Raw genomic sequence first — 18,974 nt, 5'->3', positions numbered from 1 at the left:
TGTGGGTGGGACACACAAACAGAAAACATGTTCCAGTTGGTAGTAACATGTGGCACCAGAAAGCATAGAGCCCATACGAAGACTTCAGCAAGGGATCCCCTAAAATGTGTTACACCATTTACTGCAAGTAAGGGATGGTTATAAAGATTCAGGAATAGGTTTGGACAGAAAAATATAAAAATTACTGGAGAGGCTGCGTCTGCCGATGAAGAAGCCACTGCTGGGGGGCTTCCCTGGTGGCGCAGTGGTTGAGAGTCTGCCTGCCAATGCAGGGGACACGGGTTCGAGCCCTGGTCCGGGAAGATCCCACATGCCGCGGGGCAACTAGGCCCGTGAGCCACAACTACTGAGCCTGCGCTCCGCAACGGGAGAGGCCGCGACGGTGAGAGGCCCGCGCACCGCGATGAAGAGTGGTCCCCGCTTGCCGCAACTGGAGAGGGCCCTCGCACAGAAGCGAAGACCCAACACAGCCAAAAATAAATAAATAAATAAATAAAAATAAATAAAAATAAAGGAATTCCTTTAAAAAAAGAAAATAAATTAAAAAAGAAAAAACACCTTTCAATTCAATTATCAAATCAAAACATTAAAAAAAAAAGAAGCCACTGCTGAATTTGTGGCAGAGTTGAAGAAGTTAATTAAGGAGAGAGACCACATCCACAAAACTTTTATTACTACAGCATATTGCTATAATTTTTCTATTTTATTATTAGTTATTGTTGTTCATCTCTTACTGTTGCCTAATTTATAAATTAAACTTTATCAAAGGTATGTATGTATAGGAAAAAACAGTATATATAGGGTTTGGTACTATCTAGGGTTTCAGGCATCCACTGCGGGTCTTGGAACATATTCCCGGCAGATAAGGGGGGGGATACTGTAGTTGTCTGTATTCCTATCATTGCACTGCTACAAAGTGTGGCAGTCTGCAAACTGTTGGTTACCAGTCTGTGATCAGACATAGAAAGAAACTGAGAGAAAGCAATTAGGAATTGTTAAGCAATTTGACAGTAATTTTATGTCTGATATACTTATTTTTTAAAAAATTGGCCTTGTATTTGTCTTTTTTTCCTTTTAGTAATTCATTTTTATTGTTTTAAAAGTATCAGCCCATGACAGATTCAGAATTTTGAAAAAATGGTTCCTCAACATAGATATTTTGAGCAACACTGTATTACAGCACTTATTTCCTTCTATCTAGCACTGTAGTTAACATACATGTCTTGCCCACTAGCTAGCTTGCCTACCTTCCTTCTTTTATCTACCAAAGCTGACATCACAGTATTTTGGGGGATACAAGCTCCACAGGTGATATTGATAGAAAAGGAGTTGAGATTCTGTAGTCTTATATTTAAACTAACCCTTTAATATTCTCTACGAAAAACAAAGGGTGACTTTGTTTTGTTTAACCCCGATTATTTTTATTGTAGGCCAGTACCCCCATGAAGGAAATATATTCTTTACCTTTACTTTGTGACTCATTCTATCAAGACTTCTATGATGTTACACTTATAGAAATAAAAATCCACCTAACATTTGCATAATCATTTTGCAATGAAACATGCTATCACTTTATCTTCAAACAAAGCACAGGCAAGTTCATGGTGGCGGCAGACTTATTAATGGACTCAGCACCAAGGCATTGGTGCTAGGCTTTCAGCCTCTTTTTTGCTAGGCTCACTGTTCAGATAAGAACCTTTATAACCAACAGACACCCTGAAACCCCTTTTTAAAATCTGTATGGTGGTCAGAATGTCACTGTAATAAACACAGGCTGAATCATTTGTGATTTGAGGATGATCCAGCCTCATTCAGAGATTAATTATATTTATATACTGGGAGCCTGGCTGTCATTTAGCAGATAAGCTCTCAGCAGTGCTCAATGCCTGGCTTCTCCTACACTTTCCCCCCTCAAGCCATGCTCAAACCCAAGCAGTCCTGCTTTCTTGGCGGACTAGCCAAGGATAAGAGAAATTGGCAATCCTAAACTATGCTCTTCTCCTTTGTTGAGTATGACCAAAATAAAAGTAATGATACCTAGAATCAACCAATTTTTATAGCTAAATACTCATTGTGATAGAAACATGAAACACTTTCATAGCACTGTTCCCAAATTATACCTAGTAAGTTTCTTTTCGTTCTTTCCTCTATCACCTTCTGTTCTTTGTTAATGTTCTTGTCACTGGCTATGAACAGTGATTAAAGTGGTTGAGAAGAAAGAAAGAAAAGTAATTAAAAAGTCATTTTAGGGTCACAGCATGAACTTGCATTAGAAAATTACAGTCATGCATATTATTATCTAATTTCCCATTATTTAAGTAGGGAATTAGGTAGATCAGGTACTTAGAAAAATAAGCGAAACCAAATATGACTTGAGCTCTTTTATAGGAGAATCAAAGATTAGAGCTAGATAGCTGAAAAGCATAACCTCTAAATTTAATCCTCTAATAACAGTGCTTAAGGCAAGTTTTAATACATGGATTTTACTCAAAGACTAGGGGTGAATTTATCAATTATCAAACTATTTTTCCTTAAAATCTTGAAAACTTATGAGGTTTTAAAACCCATTTTGAATTTGGTTAGTCTTTTCTCTATTTTCCTCTCCTTGAAAAAGTTGATTTCGTAATTCATAATTTATATAATGCTCCCTGAACATCACCACTTTGTAAACAGCAAAATAATTTCCTATATGTACTATATATTAATGATCTAATAAACAGATTTTTAAAAGTCATTCTTTCAGGTACCATGACAGTAGTTACCAAAATGAAAATTAGTAATGACTGTAAACAGGAAACGCAATACAGGAATGACTCTTGTAGGGCATTTGTAATCAGGAAAAAGACAGTTTGTGTATTTTATAGGTGTAAGATTGTAAATATTTTAGCTTTATCTAATTATGAGCTTTTTCATATTCTAATACATAAAAGCTGCCTTCTCATTTCTTTTTCATTTGCCATTACTTAAGACAAATAATAACCCCTAATTACAAAGTTTGCAAAACCGGGAACCAATGCCAAGAATCACCACTAAATTAGGATATTCTGGGACTTCCCTGGTGGCGCAGTGGTTAAGAATCCGCCTGCCAATGCAGGGGACATGGGTTTGAGCCCTGGTCCAGGAAGATCCCACATGCCACAGCCTCTGCGCCACAACTACTGAGCCTGTGCTCTAGAGCCCACGCACCACAACTACTGAAGCCCACGCACCTAGAGCCCTTGCTCCGCAACAAGAGAAGCCACTGCAATGAGAAGCCCACACACCATAAGGAAGAGTAGCCCCTGCTTGCTGCATCTAGAGAAAGCCCGCACGCAGCAACAAAGACCCAACACAGCCAAAAATAAATAAATAAATTTATTAAAAACAAAAAGATAGGACATTCTGTGTTGGAAATCTAGTGTACTCCTGACCTGTAAAGAGTTCACTAAGGGATATAATCCCATTTGCGCTTACTTTCTATCATTTATTTTGTCATTTACTTTCATTTACTTTTTTTTGCTCTATCATTCCTCTCAACAGTGTAAGTTCTATAATACAAGATACCTTGCCTTTTTGTTCACACTATACCCCCAGAGTTTAGAACAGTGCTTTGCACATAAACTACTCACATAGTTTTTAAATGACTCATCTTATTTTGGGAGAGATAACTTTTAAAGACGATAAAAGCTCCATTATTTTTCATTTTCCTGTAATTAAGTACCAAGGAAAGTGATACATCATGCCTAGGCTTATTTGACTCATGCTAACAGAGCAGTTTATATGCCTTTGAAGCTTTATACTACAGATTTAAATTAATTAAACTTAATGTCTTCAAATACCCCACAAATATTTAAAAGGCAAACTAAGTAAAAACAAGTTGAAAAAACAGCTAAGACCTATGAAAAAAAAATTGTTTCATTTTTCTCATGGACTTCACAGGAGTATATACATGCCATTTCATTAAAATCACATATATTTATATATTCTTGGCTTGTATGATTTTTAAGCACTGTGGAACACTATTATACTTGGTAAACTATAATATTTTCCATAGTCAAAAAGAGTAACAGCGTTTGAAGAAATCTTAGAAATCACTTGGTTCCCCTATTGATTTTTATAGATATGAAAACTGAGATCCAAAGTAGCCAAGATCACAAAAACTAGAGTGGACCCAGATCTACTAACTCTCAGCCCAGAGTGAATTTAATGATATACTGATAAACAGGAGTGAGAAAGCTGATATAGTACAGAAGATCTTTCTGTATACTACAGCTCTTTACCTATACTGGCACTTACTGACCTTTTCTAATTTCTGAACACATTGTAGTGATCTGGTTTGTAAAAAAACATATTCAAATTAGCATGGGGCAAACTACTTCTGGTTCTCAGAAAAAGAACATAGGAAGTAGTACTCTTTTACCAATTTATCATTCTCTTTCTACTAAATAGGCCCCTCAGAGTAACCCTGATGGTCCATGATGTTAATTTCGTGCTCACAATGCTGGTATCATCCTAGAGCTCAGTGAGAGCCTAACAAAATAGTTCAACATTTTGGCATTTCCTACTGCTTCTCGGTAGCTCTTGTATGAACAGTTCTCTTCCTAGCATTGAACTTATTTTTTTGTTTTTAACTGCTCTATTCTAAGCTGCCTGGTCTGCCATTCCAGTGGCACTTTGAGCACTTTGCTGCTAGGAGAAAGAAAGGTTTAGCCTACCATGCTATGTGTAAGGCTTTCTATCAACTCTGGGCTTCAGCAGGTAGAACAGATTCTTCTACAGGCCAACCATGAGTGCCTCTATACAATTCCAGATGTCACTGGTTGAAATCCCAAAGCAGAGAGCCAAAAGCAGGGTCGCTATTGTTCAGAACAATATTAAGTAGCTAGGAGGCAGCATTATCATTGCTCCCAACAAAAGCTGGGAAGTTGGAAGAATCCAGAAGATATGGTCCAGAATATTATTGGAGCTTATGGAATTTCTTTGACTGTAAAAGTCTCGCAGAAGTTCCTTTTCGTGATATTTTTACTTATTTAGACTTTGTTTCCGTGCAAAGAAGGTCAAAGGCAACTTACACTAAAGGGCGTACATATAACCACGGATAAAATATAAATAAAATGTAGAAAACCAGTAGGGTGGTAATTTTATTGGAATAGAAACCATTTCTTCCAATATAATTCCTTTAAACAAACCAATAAAAAATGTTGAAATGGACCTCAGGTTATTTCTCTTTTTATATTAGGGTACTTCATTCAACATATATGTAGTGATCAAGGCAAAGGATATCAGAGGACTCAGGCTAGGTGGCATGATGGGAGTTGCATGGATTCTGAAGACTATGGTTCAAGATCATAGTTAGGTTCTGCCAGTTTCAGATTAATGTATCTAAGCCTTAGTTTCTTTATCCTTACAGTGAGGCTAAGATCTACTTCATAAATTGCTTTGAACAGCAAACAAAATAACTATACAAGTATAAATAGGATATGAATTTCACTCTCAGGAAGCTTGCAATCTAGGTAAGAAGAAGACTATAATCTACAGGGAGAAAGTGATGAATGTCCTAAGAGTTATGATAACATACTTAGGGAATACAGAAGAAAGAGATTTTCCATCCAGATAGGAACAAGAAGAAAGATCACCTGGAGAGTGATGTGTGGTGTAGGTAGGGTAAGGAGTGTGTCTTGAAAGATGAGTAGTATTTAGTATTGAAGGTGAGCAAAGTCAAGGAGAGAGGTGATGGTACACAGCTAACAGCCAGCAGAGACATAAATCCCTAATTCTACTTCACAGGATAAAATTAAGGAACAAAATCAATAGAAAACCTACTATAGTTCTATTCAAACCAATATTCAGAGCAAGTTAGAGAAAGTGACTTTTCATATCCAATTAATGTAATGACTGACACTATGGGTTGGAAGAGATAAAAGCCCCGCTGAGGACCACTTTATTCTATACTTGTTCTGAGAGAGTAAATGCCTCTAAGGTAAAGCCCTGGAAGTACGCTGCCCTCCCATTACCCCAAGCCTTGCCAATGATTCTCACAGCAAGAATGGCTTCAAGCAGAGAATTCAACTGTAGATTTGTGCCTCCAGGTCACCATTTACTTGCCTTTTCCATTCAATCAGGGGCCACCTAAGAGAAAAGGCTCATTCTAATTTCTAATGGAAACAATCTTTGTTGTTCAGTACTCTTTCCAAGTGCGATCACTTGGTTTCACTTTGGTTTTTTGGCAAATGACAGAAGCTTTCAAAACATGTTTGGATGCTGAGAAAGGGGGTTTTTAGTGACTTGTAATCTTTAAAGTACATCTCATCTTTTTAAAATTAAATTAAAGAAACAAAGAAAAGAGTCCTAAGAAAAAAATATGCAAGACATCAGGAAGGATCAAAAGATGGAGGTTAGAATGGAGGCAAACAATGAATAAGGTGTAAAATTAAAAGCTCTGCAGCAATTCCAGGCAGCATAAGGGGAATTACTAGAGTTCTCTTTCTCTCTGGTATGTTTTTAAAGGGAAAAAAAGTGATTCTCATGGGAGAGTAACACAGAAAGGAAAGAAGAAAACATCTGGCTGTGGGCCATGATTTACCATTCACCACCAAAATGAGACTCTGTTTCTGCTTCTCAAAGTCCATTGCTTTTTCCAAGCAGACACAGGCTCTACTTACAAGAAGTCAATTATAATGAAGAGACATAAGATAAGGAAGAGATCTAGACAAATAACTCAGAAGACAGGGCCAATACGTAAAAGTCAAATTCTACTCTAAAATATTATTGAAACAAAAACTCTGTATAACCAAACTAGCTCTCACATCCTAGCAACAGCTCACTTACCTCAAACAAAACAAAATATAGTAAAATCTAATTATAAAAATTCCTTGCCTTTGTGATTGTGTGTTTTAACTGGTAATGAATCCAAATTTATGCCAATGATATGGACACCCAAGTTCTCTTTTTATAAACAAAGAATCTTATAATAGTATCATCCACCTAGGTGGTTGTGAATAAAGACAACCCTTTTTAATTCTTTTTACACGAAATGTTAATGGGAAAGGAAAGTAACATTTATCATCTGCCTGGAGAAAATTTCTTATGAAAACAACAGTACAAGGGTTTTAGAAGGAAAAAATGCCATGTATCTTAAAACAGAAGTCAAATTTAGTTTTACTTAAATGGTTGTGTCTTTGTTCCAACTTCCAACCAGGCTTTTTAAAAGGTACATTCAAACTATTAGTTTTCTTGTATACCCAAGTCAAAAAGAAGGGAGACCTGAAAACTATTTAGGTACCAAAATAGGGTAAGAAGGCTCTGATCATAGATCAGAGATGATCTTGTAATGTTTCCTTCTTCTGGTGTCTTAGAAAGCAATTTCTAAAGGGAATGCAAGTTTTTTTTGAGATTATGAAATGTGTTCCTGGGACCTCTAAATTCTTTGTGCTGGGAAACATTTTGTTGAATCCACAGAACATTAAGTCTGTCAAGGGTCCTGCATAGACACAGAGGGTATGGTTGGCAGTCAAATTGGACATCTTTGGGATCTTTTAGTACTTTCCAATTTACTAGTTGAGGACTCTGTCCTGAGAATCACCAGTGATGACAAAGTAGTGAAACAAGGATTTGTTACAGTCATGGTATTGTCTATAAAAGCTTTAAATTTATGGAATCCTTTTTCTTGAGGGTGGGGGAAGGGGAGAAGGAAGATTAGAGAGAAGGATAAGATTCTTGGTTGAAAAGATAATCTTTTAAAGTAAAGGGGAGATGGAGGAGAAAAATTACACCATATATCAAGAGCATTACTTATTATAATCCACATTCTAAAACTAAGGAAATTGTTTATAAATAATGTCTGGATTTTTCCCTTGCTAGCACATGTAATTCTTAACTCTGTACTTTCTCCCTCAGAATTACTTGTTCTTTGTCTCAAATAATTTCAAAATCACTTTTGGATGTTGATTTTTTTTTTTCTTTTAAGTAGACGTTATTTTTCAGAGCAGTTTAGGTTCTCAGCAAAATTTAGCAGAAGGGACAGCATTCCCATATATCTCCCTACTCCCTTTCGAAGCTTCCTCCAGTGTCAATATCCCACATCAGAGTGGTACATTTGTTACAACTGATGAACCTACACTGGCACATCATCATCCCCCAACGTCCATAGTTTATTTTAGGGTCCACTCTTGGTGTTGTTCATTCTATGGGTTTTGACAAATATATAATGACATGTAACCACCATTATAGTAGCATACAGAATAGTTTCACTGCCCTAAAAAAATCCTCTGTGCTTCACGCATTCATTCCTCCCCTCCCAAAGGATGTTGACATTTAAAAAGTAATTTTTGAAGCAATATATGTTTAAGCATAGACAAGACCTCCCAAATTTCTGACAAGTACTAAATTACCCACTCTTTCCCACTTGAAAAACAAAATAAGAAGTGTTCATCAACAGAAGACTAATTAAGCGGCAAACAAAATGCTTTCCTAGTAGCAAGCAAAATTAACAAGAAATTTTAGTGTCATCTAAAAGCAAAGAAAATAAGAAACCAAACTGGAAGAGAACAGAATGCAATCAGGACTCTCAGAATTTACACTATGTTTTCCCGTCCTTGGATTCCCTTTTGAGTGCCGGTTCTAGCCATAAGGGGCAAACTTTTTTTTCCCACTGCAGGTTTTCATTTTTCAACAGCCTCCTGACCTACTATTTTGCATTTGCATACATTTTCAAAAATCCAGTTCTGGGCATGAAACAGAATTAATGCTCAGGTCAGGAACTTTGTCTTTAGAAGATGAAATAATGGCAATGTTGGCAACCCACAGTGGGCAAAAAAAGAAAATTAGGTTCTATTTTTTCCCCTTTTTCTCTCTGCAAAACTTCCTTCCTTATTTGATAAGGAGCAGCTAGCTTAAATTTACCGCAGAGTAAATATGAGCAATTCCCTGGAATGAGATCTTTCACACAGAACGTTACACTGGAATGTGACATCAGCATTCCTTTTGAGTCACAGTGTAGTCCCCACCTCTTTCTCCCAAGAAACGTAAGGCTCCCCAAATCAGGGAGCGGCTCAGGTAGGGCCGTGGGGACTGACGTCCGGAGGGCAGCCAGGCAGGAAACGTCTCCTGGAGCTAAACCACTGGTGACAATCGTCCTTTGGGGATAGCTGCCAAACAGGGAGAACATTTTCTTTGGAAGAGGGAGGCAGTGCTTTGGAAGTCAAGTAATGTATGACCAAAGAAAGAAGAAAAAAGAAAAAACATCATCACCTTTCACGTTATCACCAGCCGCGGGTGCGAAGGAAGCGCATTCAATCAACGCTCACTCTATAGAGAGCCTCGGACAGCCGAGCTGGGAGAGGAGGTCTGAGCTGTCACAGTCACATCAGTGACCCCAAACCACAAAGGCTTAATAAAGTTGAACTTCCTGAGGCAGGAAGAAGTAGTGTCACAGCCTCGCCTTAACGCGCCCTAACCTCATCCTTTTCTTTTAGGGAGGCACAGGCGCAGCTGAAACATCTTAAGGAAAGTTTCGAACACTTCCAACCGTTGGACGTGGTTAGGCAGGGAGAAATGTCCCGTGCCACCTTCGCGTGCGCGCGCACGACTCTCCGTCGCCCCCAGGTTTCAGGAGTTTGCGAGGCCGCCGGGGATCCCCTCTACCGGGAGGGTCGGGTACCTGGGCCCCGGGTTCCGGAGACCCAGAGCTGGCTCGCGCCCGGTGGCCCGTGCGCCCCACCCGCCGCTGGCAGCCAGAGGGCGGCGCCCCGCGCAGGTGAAGCGGCCGCTGCCCTGCTGCCCGCGCCGCCCTACCTTCTTTACTTTGGCCTCCAAGTCCATGTCTGTGTGTCAGAGGGGTTCCTCCTGCTGTCCGGGATCTAACACCCAGGCTCGCCTGGCCTCCGGCACCGCTGCGGGTACTAGGGGAGAGCTGCTGGGTCTCCGGCGCCGCTGCCGCAGCCACTCGCCCGGCGCCGTCAAACTTCCGCCGCCCAGTCCTCTACGGACGGCCTGAGGCGGGGACCGGGAACAAAGAGGCTCAGGCAGCCAATGGCAGCCGGGCCCCGTTGGGCAGCCGCCAATCACCGAGCGCCGCACGCACCTTCGCGGCCGGAGCGCGGCGAAGGCAAGGTGAGGGGCGGGGCCCCGTCCGGGGCGGCGCCCTGCAGAGTGCAATTCGGTATCCCTGACCTGGTTTCTGAAGCTGCCCTGGCCCTCAGCCGACCTGCTGGTAAAGAATTGGAACCCAGCCTACCTCCAACTGAAGAAGAGCCCTTCCATTCAGTCAGCTTGTACCTGTTTTTGCTTGGGACCTTGGATATGTGTCCAGCGGAGTATTATACCACTACTAGCTTCTTGGTTTCTTTTCCTAGCAAAGAGATCGTGGAGGTTGTTAGGGATCCTTGTGATGGGTGTTGCACCCTAATTTCACTATTAAGTTGTGGAGATGGCCTTTTCTTAAATGCTTTTCTCCAAGTCCCAAGCACTGGCTGGGGATCTCCTCTCACAGCCTTAATGTCAATGAAGATGGTTATGTGTTTTCTGAGCACTTGGTAGTTCAAAGATGAGGATGATGTGAACCACTTCAGAGACAGGTTATGTCATTCCTTTGGAAGTAGAGGCTTGCCCTTTGTCCTTGTTGTGTGAAATGGTGTGAGGGTGCTCATGTGCCTCATGTTTTGATGAAGCAGTTTCATAGACATAACAAGCAGCACTGAAGCACTAGAGCTGGATACAAATCATGGCCTCATTCAGGAGCAATTGCAATGAATATACCATTAGCTTGGTGGATCTGAAAGGGATCCTAAGGATTATTGAGTCTAGCTTTCTCATTTTGCAGGGAACTGAGGACCCCAGAGGTATAGGGACCTGCCCAATTTCGTAGTCTCCTGGGGGCAGAGCTAGTGCTCATGAGTCTTTAAGCAATGTCTCCAGCATGTTTGGGACAGCAAACACAGCATTTTGATTAATTAAAAGAGAATAATCCTTCCCCCCCGCCCCCCCCAGTTCACGGTAATGACAGAAAACTATAATGGTCAGATAGCAGGTGACCTCTTAATTTGGCATCTAATTTTAAAAAGGAAAAAGTCCCAAATCATGTAGATATTTAGGTCCAGATTTCTCTCCCCTTTACCTCTGGAAATTTGGTAACTGAAAACACCCCAAATTCATTTTAGCTAACACTTTTAACCCTTTGCTTACTTGGCTATTTATTAATGTTGTTCAACATGAAACCAAGCAAGACCCTGCAGGACCTTCCCAGGGACAGACCCCTGGTGTCCTCTGCTCCTTTTCTGTAGAAGAGCTTTAGCCACCTAGGCCTTTCCCAAGTTCCAAAGAGCAGATTTAAACAGAGAACTGAGAAAATGCAGAAACAAAGGAAAACAGTCAAGCAAGGCTAAATAATAATAGTTTAACCATAAAATAAAGTCAAGGACCTTTAGTTCCTCCTTAAGGGCTATAGGTAATATCCTGAACCATATCCTTGAGTTGATTTTGCAGAAAGCAGACCCTCCCCCCACAAGATGAAAACTGCTGACCACCAGCGTGTAGACCCCAGACCAGTTGGAATGAATGAATCTTCAGGGATTCCTGAAACAGCACCCTGTTAATTCACCATTGACCAATCAGAGAATTGTGCACAAGCTGGTCAGGCACCCTGCAACCCACACCCCTAATGTTGCCTTTAAAAACCCTTCTCTAAAAGCCATTGGGGTGTTCCAGTCTTTTGAGCATTAGCTTCCTGTCCTCCTTGCTTGGTGCCTTGCAATAAACACTATACTTTACTTCACCACTGTCTCATGTCAGTAGATTAGCTTTACTGTGCATTGGATGAGCAGACCCAAGTTCAATTCAGTAACAGAGCATTGATTTATAATGTGATGTTTTCCTTATCCTATTAATAAACTAAAAATGGAATGACCGAAATGGTCATGAATTTTTCTTCTCACTCAGTTTAAGTAAAACTTTCCCATCCCATTTTCCCAAGCCATCCTATAATGTTTGGGCCCCTGCAAAGTTTACCCAGTGTAAGCTCCAATGAGCATGAGGTTTAGTTATGACAAGGCAACTTGGTCTCTTTCAGGGAGCTTAAAATGTCCAGTGAAACAGTTTAAATAAGGCATCAAACAAATGTTGTAACATAAATTTTGGGCTTATTTGGTGAAATTTCAGAGACAACACTAAGAAAAAAATGGAAACATTTTTTTACCATCATATTTTGCCCTTCTCTCTCTCTTCCCTCTCAACCCTCCCAGCATCACTCTGTGTATCATTGGCAAGGTGAAATGCAGTGATTTCTACCTAGAATCATTACTCTGCCAATTATATAGAAGATAACTTTGAGGTAGATAAGTATTAAGTTAGGAGGATGAGATTTCAATTTCTCATTTAGCTATTCAAGTGTTAAGCTAAAGAGATATTAAGGAGTTAGAACTGGCTTTGATGACAAGATGTAGTTGATTACAGAAAAATGAGTAGAAGATGACACATGTTTCTGGCTTGATCATTTATATAGATGGTTCAGGAAAAGGGAAAATACAGGATGATGGGCAGTGTTTTTTTAGTTGTGTTTTCTTGGGGGTGAGGTGGGGACAAAGGGTACAGTTTTTTTTTTTTAACATCTTTATTGGAGTATAATTGCTTTACAGTGTTGTGTTCGTTTCTGCTGTATAACAAAGTGCATCAGCTATATGCATACGTATATCCCCATATCCCCTCCCTGTTGCGTCTCCCTCCCACCCTCCTTATCCCACCCTTCTAGGTGGTCGCAAAACACCGAGCTGATCTCCCTAAGGGTACAGTTTTTAATATATTGGGTTTGAGGTTGGGATATTGAAGTATGATATCCAAATATAAATCTTAGAGATGAGACTTGGACTGCTATGGTAATTTAGGAGTCAACATCTTACATAGACAAATAATTGAAAGCCATGGATGGAGTAAGATCAGCATGGGAGATTGCAAAATAAAACAATATCAAAGACTACAATTGAGCAAAGCTGAGCAAGAAAAGCACAGAAAGGAGATGAGGGTTAGTCAGATGGTAAGAAAAAAAAATTAGAGTCCCAACAACTAAGAGAAGAAATTCAAGAAGGAATTCATCAACAATGTCAAATTATGGAGAAGTGTCAAATTCTCATTGGATTTAACAAAAAGGAAGTCATTGGTAAACTTGGGAAGTGATAGCTATATCCCATGTGAAATAGGCTGTGAGCCAAACTGAGGCAGCAACAATTATGGAGAGTTAGAAGGAGTGACCAATGATTTTAAGGAGGTAGAAAATATTGGAATTGAATGGTTGAATTGAAGGGAGGGAGGATGAGCATAGAGTGACTCTCAGGAATCTATTTTGGTAACTGGTATGATGGCTGTAAATCACTCAAGATAGGAAACAGGAGGAGGAAGTTTGATTGAGAAAGATGAGGGGTTTCATTTGTATGTAACGATTTTGCAAGGCCAATTGGATCTGAGTTTGGCAGTCAAAAGAAACATCTGGGCTGGAGATACAGATGACTGATTATAAATACACAGGCACACACATCTACATATACACATGTGCAAATAAACACACACATGGTCAACATACTGTAAACACTAGGAAAAGGAAACACCAATTGGAAAGTTTTCTATACCAGGTAAGGTAAATTTTCAAGGTAAAGATGACTGTACCTGTCTCCTCAATTATTAATGTGGTCCAAGGTGGCCTCTTTAGTGAATATTAATCATTTATTAACACCTGTTAGAGGAAATCCTGTGCTACTGACATAGCTATTATTGCTCATTAGCAGCTTGTATAGGATTACACATTGTTCTATAGGGATATACCAACATTTCTCAGAGCAAACTATTACCTATAAAAATTTTTTTAATTGACTAGGCATTGGGGATTGGCTAAGCAAATAATGGATGATTCACATGATAGGTTTATATTAAATTGTTTTGTAACAGTAAACAATTATAATGTTATAGGAACAAAATGGAAAATAGAATTTATATAGATTGTGCTCACAACTATGCAAAAATATCATACACAGAAAAGAAACACGAGGAAAATTCACTAAAATGTCAGCAGTGGTTTGTCTGTGATTGGTGGGTCCATGGGGATTCCTTCCTTCCTTTAAAAAATATTCCATGATGATCATGTCATATTTCTTAATGGAAAAACCTTATTTAAAAATATATTATAGTGAGTCCCCTACATACGAATGAGTTCCATTCCCAGAGCGCATACGTAAGTCCAATTTGTTTGTAAGTCCAACAAAGTTAGCCTAGGTACCCAACTAACACAATCAGCTATATAGTTCTGTACTGTAGTAGGTTTATAATACTTTTCACACAAATAATACATAAAAAACAAATACAAAAAATAAAGAAAACATTTTTAATCTTACAGTACAGTACCTTGAAAAGTACAGTAGTACAGTACAACAGCTGGCATACAGGGTCTGGCATCAAGTGACAGGCAAGAAGAGTTACTGACTGGAGGAGGGAGACTAGGTGGGAGATAGTAGAGCTGAAGATCATCAGCAATAGGAGGTGGAGGGCAAGCTGCAATTTCACTCACCTGACATTGATGGCACAGGTTCTGGTTCCTTCCTGTATTCAATTCTACCCTCTTGAAAAAATGATCCAGTGTTGTCTGGGTAGTAGCTCTTTTTTTCTCATCATAGATGACACGGTAGCCCTGGATTGCATTCTGAACAGCTGCTGCAAACTTCGTTTACAATTCTACGTTCGGTTCCTGTGCCTCAAAAACTAACAGTGCCTCCTCAAATAAAGAAAATCCCCTTGCTATTTCCTGCATCGTGAATCTCTTAGTTCTTCAGTTACTTCTTCTTCCTCTTGTCTCTCTTCGTCCTTTCTATGGGCCTCCAATTCCATCAGGTCTTCTTTAGTAAGCTCCTTGTATTGCACAGCAAGGACGCATCTTTGAAATTTCCCAACTTGAAGGTTCCTATGTAGGGGACTTACTGTATTCAAAGCATTTTAGGAAGATAGGGCAGTGGCAGCATAATTTTTCAATCTGCCTGAAAATCTACATTAAAAAAACAAACAAACAGATCAACTGGTTAGCAAAACTGAAAGCTATGGACAACCTTTACAATAAAACTGGGTGACAAGATATGTCCATAAATCCCCAAACACAAGAGGTAAGGACAAACCACCAAGAGCCACAAGGCATGCATGTGTAAGAAATTCTGTCGGGAGAGGGAGGGAAGCAATAAGTTGGTGTCCGATGGACAGGAAAATTCAAGATGTTCTCCTCCAGTTACTCATTTTAAAACACTGCAGGCCAATTTTCTAACAGCAACTGAAACAGTGAAAAGTGACTGAAGGGGCTGAAGCAATCTCACCCTATGGTATCTCAAAACTAACCCACCAGGACTCCTTTCTAGGAGAGGATGCCACAACAAGAAACTTTGTCGAGGGAAATCAAAATCAAGTAGGATGGGGCAGAAGAGACAGTGGAAAGTGAAAGGCTAGAGGAGCTCTCTCCATTAGAGTAGCCAGTAATCACATGTAGTTGTTTAAAATTTAATTAGATTAACTAAAATTAATTAAAATTTAAAATTTAGACATTTTTCAAGTGCTCAACACCAGAAAGGGGAACAGAGTCCGGAAATCCGAAAAGTCCTGCTGTATTTTTAAGCACTCCATAAAAACAAGGGAAGATGGAGCTCTCTCAAGTTGGACACGGTTTTCTGAACCCTGCATCATTGTAAAAGTTTAGGAAAATTAATATCACATAAAAATAGGTAACAGTAAATGTTATATTAAGGTCAAATCCAATACAAGGTTATAAGAAAAGAGAGAAAACAGAGCAGAATAACTTCCCTACAGATAAAGAAAGAACGTCAGAAAGATGTGTCCACAAAACAGAACAAAACTATAAGCTATTACTTTAAAACAAGTTAAAGACATTACAAAGTTAATGCATGTCATGAAAGAACCACACAAATCAGAGTTAGAAAAACTCAGAAGTGAGGTGATAGAACTCAGGAAAGAATTAGAAATGAAGAAAATAATATTACATAGATGAAAACTAAAGTAAAAAGAATACTAGGCCAAAAAACTGATAATGCCTACAAACAATGGATAGTAAAACTTCTTTTTTCTAACAAAATAAAAAAATAATGAAGACAGAAATATAGCGTTTTCTAGAGAATGTAACAAATATTGAAAATAAGATAAAGAGATCAAACATATGGATGATAGGAGTCTCTGAAGAAGAAAACCAAACCAAAGGAACAAACAATAAAAAAATGTGATTCAAGAAAACTTTCCTGAATTAAAAAAAAAATGATATGAAACTAGATATTGAAAGATCATACTGCATACTTGAGAATATGTTGACTCAAAATAACCAACACAAGACATATTCTAGTGAAGCTACTGGACTTTGAACAATAGGAAAAAAATCCTTTGGGTATCCAGCTTTAGGAAGGGATGTGACTTACAAAGGGAAGACAAATATATTAACATCACACTTTTTCTACAGCAATCCTCTAAATCAGAAGAAAGTAGAGTAACATATTTAAGCTATTCAAGAAAGATAGTGTAAACCAAGGGTTTTATATGAAGTGACTTTCAAGTATAAAGGGCACAAACTTTTATAAACATAGAACTTAGGAAATACAGTTCACATGAGCCCTTCCTGAGGAGTCTTTACATGGCTGTTTTCTCTGTGTCTGAGTCTAAATCTCTCCTCTCTCATGAAGACACCAGTCATTGGATTTAGGGCCGACCCTAACCTGGTATGACTTCATCTTAACTAATTACATCTATAAAAACCTTATTTCCAAATAAGGTTATATTCTGAGGTTCTGGGTGGATATGAATTTTGGGGGGACACAATATGACCCATTACAGTGGGGGAACAAAAGTAACATACCCACAATAAAACTACTACTTTGAAAAAGCAGAAGCAATCAGTGGCCATTGTTCCACAGAAAACACTATGTCTTGCAGAATTGAGAATATAAGAACTAAATTTACTGTCAGCGGGGCTAGTTCCTTTGTCTTCTACTGTAGATGCACTGGATTATTACTTCTGGAAAACTCTTCCTTATCCAGTGTTCCCTAAGGTGAATTTCTAGAAAGGCATTGATTGAGGTTTTCCTTCTGGAGAGCTGTGCTAGCATACGCACCTTTTTGGAGGACTGAGGTATTTGGGATAACATAACACCTTTTGCCAGGCTTGAGACTTAAGGTAACTATATGCCTGTCATTTTTATTTCAGGGGAATTTTAAATCGGCATTTCTCAAGCATGAGACCAATGACATTTTGAGCCAGATAATTATTGATATTTGTTGCAGGGGGCTGTCCTGTGTATTGTAGACTGTTTAATAGCATTCCTGGCTTTAACCCACTAGATGCCAGTAGCATCCCTCCCCAGTTGTGACAACCAAAAATATCTCCAGACATTGCCAGATGTCTTCTGTGGAGCAAAATCATCCTCGGTTGAGAACCACTCAGCTTTAAATGATTCCAGAAATCTATTATCTATTGCTGTGTAACAAACCACCCTAAAACTTCATGGCTTTATACAATAAGAACAACAAATTTATTTTGCTCACAAATCTGCAGTTCAAGCAGGAAAGGCCAGAATCCCTTGTCTCTGCTGCATGCATTATCAGCTGAGATGGCTGAACTGGAGTACTGCAAAATGGTTTTACATGACTGGCATGTTGGTGCTGGACCTCAATGATGTTTGTAGGGGAGCGCCTCAGTTCCTCTCCAGCTAGGGCCTCTGTGAGCTGCTTGGGCTTCTTTACAACTTGGTGGCTGAGTTTCAAAAGCAAGTGTTCCAAGAGAGTTAGGTGGAATTTATGGCATTTTTATGATCTGGCTATGGAAGTCACATAGTGCCACTTCTATCATGCTCTGCTGTTTGAGATAATCATAAAGATCTGCTCAGGTTTAAGTGGAGGAGACATAGACCCCACCTTGATGGGAGGAGTATCCAAATCACAATTTAAGAAGAGCATATAGGATGGGAGATATTGTTGCAATCTTCTTTGGAAAATATCATCTTCTACCTTCTACCCTATTGTCAAAAAAACTCACATCCCTTCCACATGCCAAATATAATTATTTCATTCTCCAAGATCTTCAGGTCTTCTCAGTACAAAGTCTGTTATCTGTCATCTAAATCAAGTCTAGATGTGGATGATACTCAAGTGTGGTTAATTGGTTACAGCTCTTTGAATACCATTCCTCTTGATCTGAAAAACTCTGAACTAAAGAAACAAGATATCTGTACCTCACACACACTTAATATATAGTGGGCCAGTCCTAGAATACCTGCTGTAGACAATCCCTTTCAAAAATGGGTAAAACAGAAGGGCTTCCCTGGTGGCGCAGTGGTTGAGAGTCTGCCTGCTAATGCAGGGGACACGGGTTCGAGCCCTGGTCTGGGAGGATCCCACGTTTCGCGGAGCAGCAGGGCCCGTGAGCCACAATTACTGAGCTTGCGCGTCTGGAGCCTGTGCGCCGCAACAAGAGAGGCCGCGATAGTGAGACGCCCACGCACCGCGATGAAGAGTGGCCCCTGCTTGCCACAACTAGAGAAAGCCCTCGCACAGAAACGAGGACCCAACACAGCCATAAATAAATAAGTAAATGAATAAATAATAAAAAAAAAAATGGGTAAAACAGGAGGCATATAACAATCACTGTTCCATAGCAGTTCTGAAATCCAGCCAGGACCATGTTGTGACTTGCTTGATTAGGACTCATTTCTACTCCCTGGCAATTGTTCTTCATGGATCTTGGCTCCACTCTCTGGAATCTTGACTCTGCTCTCTGAGGCATTCTTCCTTTTCTGTCAAAAGTACTCCATGTTTGCTTTTGAGTCATTGTCTCAATCTGCTTCCTGAATGCAAAAGTTAGGAATCCAAAGCCCTCTTTGCATTTTGTACTGACTCTGTCCCTTTCAGTCCAAGCTGGTTTAATTATTTGAAAAATCATGTGTTGTCTTATGTGTCAATGTATAATCTATTTTATTAAGCCA

The 18,974-nt window shown here is 39.4% G+C and overlaps 1 protein-coding gene across 1 annotated transcript in view; it reads right to left on the bottom strand.

The window, feature by feature from the left end:
* Positions 1 to 9,964, bottom strand: part of TES (testin LIM domain protein) — a 44,698-nt gene extending 34,734 nt beyond the window's left edge. Inside the window, exon 1 of the mRNA XM_061197962.1 lies at positions 9,772 to 9,964. Within this exon, the coding sequence (XP_061053945.1) occupies positions 9,772 to 9,798 (27 nt within the window). The 5' untranslated portion in view covers positions 9,799 to 9,964. The remainder of the gene's footprint in view (positions 1 to 9,771) is intronic.
* Between the last annotated feature and the right edge of the window lie 9,010 nt (positions 9,965 to 18,974).

Source organism: Eubalaena glacialis, chromosome 8 (assembly GCF_028564815.1).
Source record: "Eubalaena glacialis isolate mEubGla1 chromosome 8, mEubGla1.1.hap2.+ XY, whole genome shotgun sequence".
Lineage (NCBI taxonomy): Eukaryota > Metazoa > Chordata > Mammalia > Artiodactyla > Balaenidae > Eubalaena > Eubalaena glacialis.
This window is presented reverse-complemented; position numbering and strand designations above follow the sequence as displayed.